We start from the raw sequence: 15,830 nt of genomic DNA on the forward strand, positions 1-15,830 counted from the left end.
ATAGAAAATTGCACTTGCCAAATACTGATCCTAGGATCCTACTGAAATAGCCCCTTGGTTATCTATACACAGTTGTCAACATTTCTGGAGATCTTTAAAGCAATCAGGGAAACTTTCAACTGCAATGCTTGTCAGATCATTTGTCACAGCCTGTTGAATGTAAGTGATATCTTGGTGGGGAGGCTTGCGTGCCTCACCGATACAGATGGCCGTACCGTAGGTGCAACCACAATGGAGGGGTATCTGTTGAGAGGCCACACAAACATGTGGTTCCTGAAGAGGGGCAGCAGCCTTTTCAGTAGTTGCAGGGGCAACAGTCTGGATGATTGACTGATCTGGCCTTGTAACAATAACCAAAACGGCCTTGCTGTGCTGGTACTGCGAACGGCTGAAAGCAAGGGGAAACTACAGCCGTAATTTTTCCCGAGGACATGCAGACATGCAGCTTTACTGTATGATTAAATGATGATGGCGTCCTCTTGGATAAAATATTCCGGAGGTAAAATAGTCCCCCATTCGGATCTCCGGGCGGGGACTACTCAAGAGGACGTCGCTATCAGGAGAAAGAAAACTGGCGTTCTACGGATCGGAGTGTGGAATGTCAGATCCCTTAATCGGGCAGGTAGATTAGAAAATCTAAAAAGGGAAATGGATAGGTTAAAGTTAGATATAGTGGGAATTAGTGAAGTTCGGTGGCAGGAGGAACAAGACTTTTGGTCAGGTGATTACAGGGTTATAAATACAAAATCAAATAGGGAGTAGGTTTAATAATGAATAAAAAAATAGGAGTGCGGGTTAGCCACTACAAAAAGCATAGTGAACGCATTATTGTGGCCAAGATAGACACAAAGCCCATGCCAACTACAGTAGTACAGGTTTATATGCCAACTAGCTCTGCAGATGATGAAGAAATTGATGAAATGTATGACGAGATAAAAGAAATTATTCAGGTAGTGAAGGGAGACGAAAATTTAATAGTCATGGGTGACTAGAATTCGGTAGTAGGAAAAGGGAGAGAAGGAAACATAGTAGGTGAATATGGATTGGGGGGAAGAAATGAAAGAGGAAGCCGCCTTGTAGAATTTTACACAGAGCATAACTTAATCATAGCTAACACTTGGTTCAAGAATCATAAAAGAAGGTTGTATACATGGAAGAATCCTGGAGATACTAAAAAGTATCAGATAGATTATATAATGGTAAGACAGAGATTTAGGAACCAGGTTTTAAATTGTAAGACATTTCCAGGGGCAGATGTGGATTCTGACCACAATCTATTGGTTATGAACTGCAGATTGAAACTGAAGAAACTGCAAAAAGGTCGGAATTTAAGGAGATGGGACCTGGATAAACTGAAAGAACCAGAAGTTGTAGAGAGTTTCAGGGAGAGCATAAGGGAAAAATTGACAGGAATGGGGGAAAGAAATACAGTAGAAGAAGAGTGGGTAGCTCTGAGGGATGAAGTAGTGAAGGCAGCAGAGGATCAAGTAGGTAAAAAGACGAGGGCTAATAGAAATCCTTGGGTAACAGAAGAAATATTGAATTTAATTGATGAAAGGAGAAAATATAAAAATGCAGTAAATAAAGCAGGCAAAAAGGAATACAAACGTCTCAAAAATGAGATTGACAGGAAGTGCAAAATGGCTAAGCAGGGATGGCTAGAGGACAAATGTAAGGATGTAGAGGCCTGTCTCACTAGGGGTAAGATAGATACTGCCTACAGGAAAATTAAAGAGACCTTTGGAGAGAAGAGAACCACTTGTATGAATATCAAGAGCCCAGATGGCAACCCAGTTCTAAGCAAAGAAGGGAAAGCAGAAAGGTGGAAGGAGTATATAGAGGGTTTATACAAGGGCGATGTACTTGAGGACAATATTATGGAAATGGAAGAGGATGTAGATGAAGACGAAATGGGAGATAAGATACTGCGTGAAGAGTTTGACAGAGCTCTGAAAGACCTGAGTCGAAACAAGGCCCCGGGAGTAGACAACATTCCATTAGAACTACTGATGGCCTTGGGAGAGCCAGTCATGACAAAACTCTACCATCTGGTGAGCAAGATGTATGAGACAGGCGAAATACCCTCTGACTTCAAGAAGAATATAATAATTCCAATCCCAAAGAAAGCAGGTGTTGACAGATGTGAAAATTACCGAACTATCAGTTTAATAAGTCACAGTTGCAAAATACTAACGCGAATTCTTTACAGACAAATGGAAAAACTGGTAGAAGCCGACCTCGGGGAAGATCAGTTTGGATTCCGTAGAAATGTTGGGGCACGTGAGGCAATACTGACCCTACGACTTATCTTAGAAGAAAGATTAAGAAAAGGCAAACCTACGTTTCTAGCATTTGTAGACTTAGAGAAAGCTTTTGACAATGTTAACTGGAATACTCTCTTTCAAATTCTGAAGGTGGCAGGGGTAAAATACAGGGAGCGGAAGGCTATATACAATTTGTACAGAAACCAGATGACAGTTATAAGAGCCGAGGGGCATGAAAGGGAAACAGTGGTTGGGAAAGGAGTGAGACAGGGTTGTAGCCTTTCCCCGATGTTATTCAATCTGTATATTGAGCAAGCAATAAAGGATACAAAAGAAAAATTCGGAGTAGGTATTAAAATTCATGGAGAAGAAGTAAAAACTTTGAGGTTTGCCGATGACATTGTAATTCTATGAGAGACAGCAAAGGACTTGGAAGAGCAGTTGAACGGAATGGACAGTGTCTTGAAAGGAGGATATAAGATGAACATCAACAAAAGCAAAACGAGGATAATGGAATGTAGTCAAATTAAATCGGGTGATGCTGAGGGAATTAGATTAGGAAATGAGACACTTAAAGTAGTAAAGGAGTTTTGCTATTTAGGGAGTAAAATAACTGATGATGGTCGAAGTAGAGAGGATATAAAATGTAGACTGGCAATGGCAAGGAAATCGTTTCTGAAGAAGAGAAATTTGCTAACATCGAGTATAGATTTAATTGTCAGGAAGTCGTTTCTGAAAGTATTTGTATGGAGTGTAGCCATGTATGGAAGTGAAACATGAACGATAACTAGTTTGGACAAGAAGAGAATAGAAGCTTTCGAAATGTGGTGCTACAGAAGAATGCTGAAGATAAGGTGGGTAGATCACCTAACTAATGAGGAGGTACTGAATAGGATTGGGGAGAAGAGAAGTTTGTGGCACAACTTGACTAGAAGAAAGGATCAGTTGGTAGGACATGTTTTGAGGCATCAAGGGATCACAAATTTAGCATTGGAGGGCAGCGTGGAGGGTAAAAATCGTAGAGGGAGACCAAGAGATGAATGCACTAAGCAGATTCTGAAGGATGTAGGTTGCAGTAGGTACTGGGAGATGAAGAAGCTTACACAGGATAGAGTAGCATGGAGAGCTGCATCAAACCAGTCTCAGGACTGAAGATCACAACAACAACATCTCAATGAAGCTTTCCTTACAATCACATTTTCACTTGTGGAAATAAGAAAATCGCAAGACGAGAGGTAGGGCGAATATGGTTGATGTGGGACGACGTAACAGTATGTCTGGCCAGATACTCGACTCACCAAGCGGTGGCAGAATACACACACAAAAGGAGGTTGTAATTAGGTAAGCTTTTGGAACCAGTGGCTCCTCCTTCAGGCAGGAGGGTGAAGGGGAAGGAAGAAGGGTGAAGGGAAAGGGCTGGAGAGCTCTAGGAAAATGGGTAGATTTCAGGAAAGTGATCCAGAACAGCAGATCAGGGAAGACTTACCGCATGGGATGAGAAGGAAAGACTGATTGCTGGGGACTGCATCAGACGAGATTTGAAAACCTGAGAGCTTAAAAGTGGAAGACAGGGTAATACGCAGGTCAGAGATTACTGCATGAGTTAATAAGAGTGAGAAGGTAAGTGTATTGTACATAACAGAGGTGGAAGGGGGGCTGTGAAAAATAGACGGGTAAGATGATGAAAGATGTAGAAAACTAAAACTTTTAAAACTTTTCTTCACTCCAGATACTCAATAACAGGTAAAGCAGTATCGGATCTTGCATGTGATGCAGTAGTAACCAGCCCTCAGAATGGTACAAATCAGGACGGCAATGTTGAATTGCTCGTCATAAATGTTTCAAGACTTCGATGCAAAGAGGTTGGCTCACTGCTTGACATAGAGGAACATACTCATGGTGAACTAATCCTTTACTATCAAAGAGTGCTATCACAATGTCCTTGTTCTTGAAGGTTGTCAGACTTTTTTCAAGGCTTGTGATCCAGGTCTCCACCATTCAGCACTTTGATGCTATTGAGGGTCATACTGGTAGCACCAACTTACATCTCCAGCAATAATCTTTGACAAATGTGGGATAACATCTGGGTCTATACAATGGTTCAGCAGAAATTCTTCATTTATCCTCTTTCTGTTCATCTTTTAGTGTGTGAGGGACGACTTCCACATTAAGTTTCTGTTTCTCTAAATCTTCGTGTAAGATCTTATGACACACATCACAATTCAAATTAAGTTGTTCTGATATTGCATGCACAGTTACACGATGGTCTTCTTGCAATAACTGCCTTACATATTCCACATCTGAATCGGTATGTGCCGTAGACAGGTGACCAGCTCTGGGATCTTTTTGCACTGAAGCTTCACCTTTATGAAAACTTTTGTGCCACTCAAAAACATGACTTCTTGAAAGTGCCTTGCCTGCATATACTTGCTTAATCACTGCCCACATTTCACTAGGGGTTTCCCCAAGCTTAACACAGAACTTAATTTTCACTCTTTGCTCACAATCAGCATCTATTTTATCTAGTGTGTTACTAAGCACAACCCTCCCACCAAGTGAATTTGGCAGAAACATGGCCAAGATAATTTCAAGGATGTGTGGATACCATATAACATACAAACATTCGTTCCTTTTTAGTACCGTAAACTCGAAGGGTGGGTGGGTGGGGGGGGCCCTGTCCTGAAGCTTTTCTGACAAAAGGAGTATCAATCAAAACAGTGTCTTTGCTTAGTGTGTAACTGTACTTTGTACTTTTTTTGTTTTTCAAGTTACTATCTAAAGTGCAATAGGTTATTATTGTAAAATTTTATAATTGTCCTGTGCGCATCTTTAAATTGGTGTTCTGCACAAAGCAACAGTCAGTGGCCAGCATCAGTGTGTGAAGTTCCAAGTGAATTCAAGCCTAATACTCAGCATTTAAACATTGGTGTCAGGTAGACAGTAGCCAACATTCTAAGACCATAATCACGACGTAACTTGTTCGTCAGTTTGTTTGTGTAGTCAGTCCATAAGCATCAATTAAGTATAAATACCACATAATGTATCGTACCAATCACTATTATTTTCAAGTCGGCAAGCACTCAGCACTCAATTTGTAAAGTTCTCTATTAGTGAACTGTGGGTATGCTTTTATAGTCACTTTGATACTGAGTTGGGGCCTAACACAATCATTGTGTAATGCTCTGTATCACCAATGAATAACCGAACTGTGGAAATTAGTCCTCTGTATGGAACTGGTGCTCTATGTAGACAAAACATTATCCCCACTTATGTAATCTCACTGATCTGTTGTGTGAATTATATGAATCATTTTGAGTGACCACATTAATGCACACCTATAAGTGTGCTGTGTACAATTATTTTACTAAATCACTTCAAAATCCTTCCAATTGCCAAAAGAGCTTTGCAAAGAAAACTATTGAGAAACATAACTTGTAGGTCAGTAAGTTTGCAATATACACTGTGTTTTTTAAATAGCAGGAAAAATATATTTTGGATTATTTGTGTCTGATTACCTGCAAAGTCTAGGGTCTGTAATAACCTGGTTAATCAAGCCTCTGCTGTACTATTATAAGGTTTAAATTTTGAGGACGTCATCTCAATAAGTTTAGATATACTGAACTGAAATATGGTGAATAGTTGTTCCTGTGTTTGTGGGAAAAGTGATCTGACAAACAACTGAAACTCTGGTGCATCCGAAAGTCATTCAACAGATTTCAGACTGGCATTTTTGGCGGGCTCATCTGACACATACACTGCCCCTTATCACGTTGACATCAGCTTTATCACCCCAACACATGAATATTGTTAGTAAAAACTTCATCACTCTGTGGGACACAAACTGCTCTCTACACAAGTATTAATTTTTCCACCAATCAAATCCAATGACTTCAAAAATATAAAAAGCTTGACAAAGCACCTCACCACTTCCACCGAGTATCACTTCTGGGGTAAACTTTGGAAATAAAGATCACAGTTTTAAGAAATTCAGAAACTAAATCTACGTAATACTGTCATATAACAAAATTAGAATTTGATGCATACACAGTCCCTGGCCAAATTATTAGATGCACTGCACATTTTAAATGTTATTTGTAATAATTGCATGTTGAGTACTATATTGAAAAATTTATGACAGTTATTCAGGGCACTTATTATATTGTTGAATTTTGTTATCTATTGTTGCTACATGACATTGGATTGTTGACTTATTGTAGGTCTCAATGTGCAGAGTACATCATACAGGAAAGGAACTGTTCAGTGGCATTCTCGCTTGTAACTGGTGTAATACTTTGTTCGCTTTGATTATCAACTTCGTAATATCAAAACCACAATTGATTGTTTAACAGTCAGATATTACTAACTGTTACCTTTACAAATGGGTAGAAGAAGGGACATTTCACCTCATAAAAAAGTTGAGGTCAAAGCCCCCATTAATATGAAAATGTATTCCAATCGGGAAATTTTACAAAATTTGGAAATGTCAGAAGCTCGCGTGAGGCGCAAAAAGAATAAAATTGATTTAGGTGAAGAAGTGAGCCCCAGAAGGAAGAATAAATGTGGAAGAAAACCAATTTGCATCCCAAGCTCAGAAAGATTTCTCGAAATAATTTGCCTAGAAAACAGATTTGAAACAACAAAACAGATAAAATCTCAACGAAGAGGCTAATGTGAATGCAACTGAACACACTGTTCATAGAAAGTTGAATGATACTGTTTTCAAGACTTGTCGACCCACTAGAAAACCAAAGTTAACAGTCACAAAGAAACGATGTGTCTGAAGTGGGCTAAACAGTGGTGTGATAAGGATGTGGTCTTCTGGGGATCGGCAATTTAACTTTAAAATTATTTATGATATTATATAACCTATGTAAATTTATTCATAGTATATTAATTATGTGCTATGGGAACCAGGATGGCTCTGTCCTATGCCAACCTCTTCATGGGCCGCATGGAAGAGGCTTTCCTGAACACCCAACAGCTGCTTCCCCTGGCCTGGTATAGGTTTATAGATAACATCTTTGTGGTCTGGACTCGTGGTGAAGAAACACTCCTTAATTTCCTCCATAACCTCAACTCCTTTTTGAATCTGAATTTCAACTAGTCCCTCTCCAAAACCCAAGCTTCCTGGATGTTGACCTTCATCTTGTTGAAGCTTACATCCACACCTCTGTCCACATCAAACCCACAAACAGCAGTACCTTCACTTTGATAGCTGCCATCCATTCCACATCAAATGCTCCCTTCCCTACAGCCTAGGTATTTGTGGCAAACGTATCTGCTCCAGTGACTAATCCCTCAACACCAATAACCTGACCAGTGATTTCCTCTCCCGCAACTATCCTGCAGACCTTGTCCACAAACAGATCTCCCGAGCAATACATTCCTGCCCGTCCAACAACAATGTTCCTACCCCCAGACCACACAAAAGCATCCCCCTTGTCATCCAATATTATCCTGGCCTCGAATACATCAACAAATTACTCCATCAGAGATATGACTTTCTCAAGTCAAGCCCTGAAATGACATCATCCCTTGACAATATTCTCCCCACACCACCCAGATTTGCCTTTCGTCGGCCCCCTAACCTCCGTAACATCCTTGTCAAACCCTACAATATTCCCCGACCACCTTCTCTACCCAGCAGTTCCTACCCCTGTAACACACCCCGCTGCAAAATCTGCCCCATGCATCCCCCCCCCCCCCCCAACCACCTACTCCAGCCCCACTACTGGTAAAACATACACAATTCAAGGCAGTGCCACATGTGAAACAAAACATGTCATTTATCAGCTGACATGCCTGCACTGCACAGCCTTTTAAATTGGTATGAAGACAACTAAACTGGCCGAGTGCATGAGCGGGCACAGACGAACTGTCCGCCTAGGAGATGTCCAATACCCAGTAGTAGAGCATGGCCTCCAGCATAACTCTAGGGACCCAGGAACCTGCTACACCGCACTTGCTATTTGGCTTCTCCCACCCAACACCAGTCCCTCGGAACTGCGGAGGTGGGAACTTGCACTTCAACACATCCTTTCATCCCGCCATCCCTCTGGACTGAACCTATGTTAACTAACCTCACTCCCATTTACTCTTCAATCTTCTCCTCTTTCCCTGTCCTCTTTAGCCATTCACGCATCTTTTCATACTACACAGTTGTGTTTATATTTATATTATATACCTCTTTACTTCTGTATGCATCCTCTTTGGTTTGTAGCTGGCACAGTACTTCCCTCTGACACCCATGCCTCCATCTTCACTATCCTCCCTGTTTACCTTTCCCCTGTTGCTTCATAACCTGGGTTATGAGTAACTGAATCCACTTTCCCTCATTCCCCTTTTTTCCCCTCTCTCCTCCATGATGAAGGAACAAAGATCCGAAAGCTAGGATACGTAAATTTTCTGTTCTGTTTGTGTATCTATCGGCTGTACTGAGCTGAGCTGAGGTAAGTACTGGCCAGCCCCTCTATCTCTTTGTTAGTATTTGTTTCACATCTTTATATGAGATTTTCCATTAATCATTTAATTATGTTTCTTGATTTTTACAGGTATGCTTCAGTGATGAAAGCACGTTTGAAGTTCTAACAAACAAATCTCAGTATGTGCACCATCAAACAGGAGAAAAATTTCATACCAACTGCGTTATTCAGACCGTAAAACATACAAAGTGATTTGGTCTGTCATCTGTGGCAAGGGTACAGGACGTCTTTACGTGGTTGATGGCATAATGAGGCAAGACCAGTACCAAGAATGGATCAGGACACAGTACAGTCCTGCATCGACAGCCATGTCATATTAAGGCTCTCATAGCTACAAAAGGTGGCTCAACGAAATATCAAAAGTAATGTTTTCACTTTCACAATATTTTTTGTTGTAATTATTGAAATAAAATATTTTCAACAAATACATTTTATTTCTTTGTTTTATCACCTTAGTTGTGAAGTACGCTACACACAATAATTTTATCACACTTTGTGTGTTGGAAAAAATCATTAGACATAAATCAAAATTTGCTTAAAAACTGTAGTGCATCTAATAAATCGGCCAGGGACTGTATATTAAACTTAACTCTAAAAATACAGGACCGTAATTTTACTACAAGTGCAAGGCAGATTTTCCATTCTTGCAACAACTGCAAGAGGCGGGGGCAACATTTATTTGTTCTTACACAAACGCTAATGGTAATTATTATGCCTATTTACCTGGAAAGAACACATGAGCGTTTCATCAACTGACATCATCCCACCAGCATTGTCAAATTCACCACAATAGTTTGGTGCAGAAAACAGTGTTACCAGCTGCCTCTTCGCAAAGAACTCATAGCCGTCCTCCACAACCTAAAACAAACTTTAACGTGAATCTGAAAATATTGTTAAAAGTAATTAACATTAATGCAAATATATGGTAATGTGAAGGCCTTGGTGGAATATACATAATTTCAAGAGTACAGGTAACAAACCTGTCAAACATTTGAGGAACTGGATCATCGATATGCATTTAAACTAGACAAAATGTTGCTAGCTTTCAGACAAATCCTGCCTCAGAGCTGCAGAATAGGATACATTGTCAGTTGGGACCATACAGTGAAACTGAGTGCAACAACCCAAGGTTAAGTTTCTTTTGCCTGAGTTTACTCACTTAACGAATCGCTCAGTAACACTTTTTGTTCAATATTTGCATAATTCTCTGCAGTTACCAGGGGTGCAGGGGGGGGGGGGAGGGGGGTTGCTTTTTACTGTATTTAACAATTACTTCTATTTTTTTGTCCTTTGGATAGTTATGAAAATATTTGGCACCCTTTTTTCACAAAAATATGTACATTCTGAGAACTATTCATCCATGTATTCTTACATTCAACTTAAACAATATCACATAAAAATAATAATTATTGGCAATATAAGTTATATTGTACAATATTAAATTGAACTATTGAAATTAGTATTTCAGTCATTTCATAACTTCATTTTTAGAGTATCTGAATCGAATTTGGCCGCTCCTGGACACTGACATTGAAACAAGGTAAGTTGAAATTATCTTTTTCTGTTTTCTACCACACTTTATTATAATAAATATTTAGATCATTGCTATAAACATGTTATACAAACAATACACAATGCTAATAATTCATCTTCATAAAGCTGCTCAACAGTAGAATGGCTATTAGAAGGTGTATGAGCATGTGTGTATTCCACAGCTCACTGTCCAGTGGCACTAGACATCCTTTGGTATTTTGTATGCCCCTGAGAGGTGGCAGGGTGTCAACAGCCTGTGATGTGTGCAAGCCTTGTGTACACACTATAATCCAGGCATTTGCTCCACACGAAAGGGCATAGGCCCAGCAAAATTAAAGTTCCTGATTTGCTTCTAAAGTATCTTTCTCCACTAAGAAACATTCATTCTTAAGGTTTTATTGTTGAAAATCACTATGAATTCACTGGGGTAAGCAGTATGCAGCACACCCTTCTAGTTCGGTAAAATCATGTAGTACTAGAGCTGCTGAATACTAAAGGTCTCCTTGTCACAGGAAAGTGTCCGCCAACACCGTCTCTGATGCGATCTGTCATCCCTAGACATTTGATACGTGGAGACAAACGTCCTGTATATTAAGATCTTGTGGATAACATTGAAAGCCCTATGAGGCTGTTTGTGGATGACACAGTGGGAAATTTTACTGACACAAAACTGTAACAAAGTGTGGAGAACTGATGTAAAGCCATAATGACTCATTAAGGTTGGATTCTATTATTGCTGATACATCACTGAAAATACTAATAAACCAAAAATGTGTAGAAGTAACCACCTGCAGCAATATACAAGGGAACATATTGTGGTGGTGGGGGGGGGGGGGGGGGGGGGGGGGGGATGGCAAAGAGGTTTAAGAATCTTAAAAAAAGGTAATGTACCAGCAAAAGAGGTAAGCTTACAAAACCACAACAGATTCTTGGGAATTGTTAATCAGTTTGACACCCTTTCTTTACGCGTACTATTAATAGATGTGTGGATGGATATGTGTGTGTGTGCGAGTGTATACCCGTCCTTTTTCCCCCCTAATGTAAGTCTTTCCGCTCCCGGGATTGGAATGACTCCTTACCCTCTCCCTTAAAACCCACATCCTTTCGTCTTTCCCTCTCCTTCCCTCTTTCCTGATGAGGCAACAGTCTGTTGCGAAAGCTTGAATTTTGTGTGTATGTTTGTGTTTGTTTGTGTGTCTGTCGACCTGCCAGCACTTTCATTTGGTAAGTCACATCATCTTTGTTTTTAGATATCTATTAATAGATCACATAGAAATATTGATCTAAGAGTGGTGTATTTGCTTAAGGATTAGTTTAATAATTGCAAGTGTGTGTTATGGAGATACTCACTAAACTCTGGTATTAGATGCTACAGGAGAGGTGCTGTACATCACAGAGAGATTTACAGTTAAAATTCCACAACTCTACAGCTCAAAAAGAGTAAGGCAAGATATTACTTCTTCCCATGTGAATCTCAAGATATGACAATGAGGAAGAATTCAGATAAATTACAGCTCTTACAGAGGCTTGCTGACAGTCACTCTTTCCAGACATAATTCAAAGCAAACTATATAAATCCTACCTGCCAAAATCATTTCCTCTATACACACTGCAGACAAAACCTGTGTTCTAGAGGTAGGGGTGCTACGATGTATTTTTATGTTTTCTGATCAGCTGTATAGGTACTTTCACTTCTGAAGGTACACTATCGAATTCAGAAGTATTCAGACATGCCTATTTTACACGAAACTAACTATAAGGTGTCACGTGATGCAGATTCACCAGTATAAAAGGAGACAGGAGTATTGTGTCATCAATAAGGATGCAATTACAGCTTAACGGGTAGGTTAGAAGAGCTCAACGACTTCAAACATGGATTAGTCATTCATGTCACCTTAGTACAAGTCGATCAGGGACATTTCAACCCTTCTAAAGTCCCCTGTTTGGCTGCTGGTGATGTGATTGTGAAGTGGAAATGTGAAAGAACAACCACGGCAAAACCACACCCAGGCACACTTCATGTACCGACAAACAAGGACTATCTATCAATGCATATGCTGATTGTAAAACATCACATCAGTGGAAGAAATTACACAAGTGGAGTGCAGGACAACCAACCCTTCAGTCAACAGTCAGCAATTATAGTAAGATGGCAGCAACATTGTCAAGCTATCCTACGACCTTTACTGAAAAACAGTAACTAGATTGTAATTATCTAATCAATCGCTCAGTGACCATAGCAGCAACAAAACAGCAGATGACAAGAGAAGGCTGTAGTGCTGAACTTGCTTCCAAAACGGTTTCACTGCAGAAGGCTGTAAGGTGGTTCCTCCTCTTGCTTACTGCACGAATGCAGAAATGCCAGCAATCAAGATCAGTGACCATGGGGAAACAAATAAAACTGTTCAACACTGGAAAGACAACAGGACCAGGTGAGATACCTCTGAGGTTCTACGGACATAATGTGGAAGAACATGCTCCCAATCTAGTAGTAGTTTGTTGTAGGTCACTGGAGCAAAGAAGGGTACCTACGAATTGGAAAAAAGCACTTTCACGTTTTCAAGAAAGGCCATCTGACAGACATAATTCTAGGTCTGTACTGCCGACATAAATTTGTTCTAGAATTATGGAACAGGTTTTATCTTCAAACATTATGACATTCCTAGATAACAAAAATTTCCTCTATAAAAATCAACACTGCATCCGGAAACAAGACAGGTTGCAAAATTCAGTTCACTCTGTTTGGCCATAGGCATCTGGTTGATGCCATATTTCTTTATTTCTGGAAGACATTAAATACAGTTCTGCACAGTCATTTAGTGAAGAAAACATGAGTTTACCGAATACTGGACAGAATCTGTGATTGGATACCGGCCTTCCCTACAAATATAACTTAACAAAAACAACAAATGTAAAGGTAATTTTGGGAGTACCTCAAGGGTTTGTTTAGGTTATTATAGTTCAGTGTCGGATAGACCACCAGAGACAGAGCACCTCGTGTTCCTGCTGCTAATAAGGCGAGTGCACCATTCGTTATATATTTTTACGAGCTTCCAACAGAAGTGACTGCAGTAATGGATAGGAACTGTGACTGCTGTGTACAGAATCGAGCTGAGTTGGCGACCCTTTGCTCACCGCTCCAGGCTGCATTGACTTCCTTCACACAGCTTGACGCTACTGCCAAGGGGTAGCACTGTGGGAGGTTGGATGCGAGGGACGTCCCACTGTCCCCCCAATTGGTCCACTGCTGGGGCCGCCCCGGGTACGGCCTGCACCAAGGTTGATCCCTCACCCATAGTTGAGTAGGAGATCATTCCAAAGTCTGGCCGTCAGCGAAAAACTTCCCAAAGGGACGATCGTAGGGCCTCCCCGGTTTGTTTGACGAACAGGTTTCGGATGTTATCTGTGACTGACGATGTCTGAGCCAGAGGCAATTATCCACCCTGTTCCAGATGAAGCTTGTCGGCCCGCAAGGTCTGGGCATTCACAGTGGGTAGGTTTGCTGTAGTTGGAATCGCCAACATTAGGAGCATAATGGGGCCCCTTAGGAACGTGGCTGCCAAGGAGGAGAAGGAAGCCAGGGTGCATTCCGGGGGGAGTCATTCCGGATGTGGAAAGGGTGCTTCCGTATGCCACGAAGAGTACAGGGTGCAGCCAACTGGCTAACTGCAGGTGGTGGCTCATGTCGGTACCAATGACGTGTGTTGCTTTGGATCGGAGGAGATTCTCTCTCATTTCGGGTGGCTAGCAGAAATGGTAAAGACCACCAGTCTTGCTTGCAAGATTACGGCGGAGTTCACCGTCTGCGGCATTGTTGATAGAACTGACTGTGGTCCTTTGGTGCAGAGCTGGGTGGAGGGTCTGTATCAGAGGCTCAGGAGATTCTGTGACTGTGTAGGCTGCAGATTCCTTGACGAGCACCATCGGGTGGTGGGTTTCCAGGTTCTGCTTAATAGGTCAGGAGTCCACTACATACAGGAAGCAGCTACATGGGGACGGGGTGTGTATGGAAGAGACTGGGCAGTTTTTTTAGGTTAGAGGGTCTCAGGGAACCACAGACAGGGCATCCGTCTAAAAGGGGAGAGGTAAAACACAGTCAGTTAGTTGTAGAAACGAACAGTATTGTAGTTGTAAATTGTCGAAGCTATGTTGGGAAAGAACCAGAGCTCCAAGCCCTAATAGAAAGCAATGAAGCTCAAATAGTTACAGCTACAGAAAGCTGGCTAAAGCCAGAAATGCCGGCTGCGGTGGTCTCGCGGTTCTAGGCGCGCCATCCGGAACCGCGCGACTGCTACGGTCGCAGGTTCGAATCCTGCTTCGGGTATGGATGTGTGTGATGTCCTTAGGTTAGTTAGGTTTAAGTAGTTCTGAGTTCTAGGGGACTGATGACCACAGCTGTTAAGTCCCATAGTGCTCAGAGCCATTTGAACCAAAGCCAGAAATAAGTTCAGCCGAAATTTTTTCAAATGATCTAACAGTGTTCAGAAAGGATAGATTAAATACAGTTGGTGGTGGAGTATTTATTGCTGTCAGAAGTAGTTTGCCTTGTAGTGAAACTGAAATGATAGTTCCTGGTAAATAGTATGGGTAGAGGTTATACTTGAAAAATCGGACTGAACTATTAATTGAATTGTTTCAGTTAACCCTGAACATAACAAAACATAACATTGTGTATAAATAGTTAACTACACTATACTGTTACACTATAGCTCCCTACTTAGCAATCATATACAACCGCTCGCTCACCGATAGATCTGTACCTGCAGATTGGAAAATTGCGCAGGTCGCACCAGTGTTTAAGAAGGGTAGTAGGAGTAATCCATCGAACTACAGACCTATATCATTGACGTCTGTTTGCAGTAGGGTTTCGGAGCATATACTGTATTCAAACATTATGAATCACCTCGAAGGGAACGATCTATTGATACGTAATCAGCTTGGTTTAAGAAAACATCGTTCTTGTGCAACGCAGCTAGCTCTTTATTCGCACGAAGTAATGGTTGCTATCGCCAGGGGATCTCAAGTTGATTCCGTATTTCTAGATTTACGGAAAGTTTTTGACACCATTCCTCACGAGCGACTTCTAATCAAGCTGCGGGCCTATGGGGTATCGTCTCAGTTGTGCAACTGGATTCATATTTCCTGTCAGGAAGGTCGCAGTTCATAGTAATAGACGGCAAATCATCGAGTAAAACTGAAGTGATATCAGGTGTTCCCCAGGGAAGTGTCCTGGGACCTCTGCTGTTCCTGATCTATATAAATGACCTGGGTGACAATCTGAGCAGTTCTCTTAGGTTGTTCGCAGATGATGCTGTAATTTACCGTCTAGTAAGATCAGCTGAAGACCAGTATCAGCTGCAAAGCAATTTAGAAAAGATTGCTGTACCGTGTGGCAGGTGGCAGTTGACGCTAAATAACGAAAAGTGTGAGGTGATCCACATGAGTTCCAAAAGAAATCCGTTACTCGATAAATAGTACAATTCTCAAGGCTGTCAATTCAACTAAGTACCTGGGTGTTAAAATTACAAACAACTTCAGTTGGAAATACCAC

General features: G+C 41.1%; 1 protein-coding gene across 1 annotated transcript in view; it reads right to left on the reverse strand.

The window, feature by feature from the left end:
• Positions 1 to 15,830, reverse strand: part of LOC124550942 (serine/threonine-protein phosphatase PP1-beta catalytic subunit) — a 91,158-nt gene that overhangs the window by 32,390 nt on the left and 42,938 nt on the right. The window contains exon 6 of the mRNA XM_047125749.1: positions 9,470 to 9,604. Coding sequence (XP_046981705.1) covers positions 9,470 to 9,604 — 135 coding nt within the window. The remainder of the gene's footprint in view (positions 1 to 9,469; positions 9,605 to 15,830) is intronic.

This window comes from Schistocerca americana, chromosome 9 (genome assembly GCF_021461395.2).
Source record: "Schistocerca americana isolate TAMUIC-IGC-003095 chromosome 9, iqSchAmer2.1, whole genome shotgun sequence".
Classification (NCBI taxonomy): domain Eukaryota; kingdom Metazoa; phylum Arthropoda; class Insecta; order Orthoptera; family Acrididae; genus Schistocerca; species Schistocerca americana.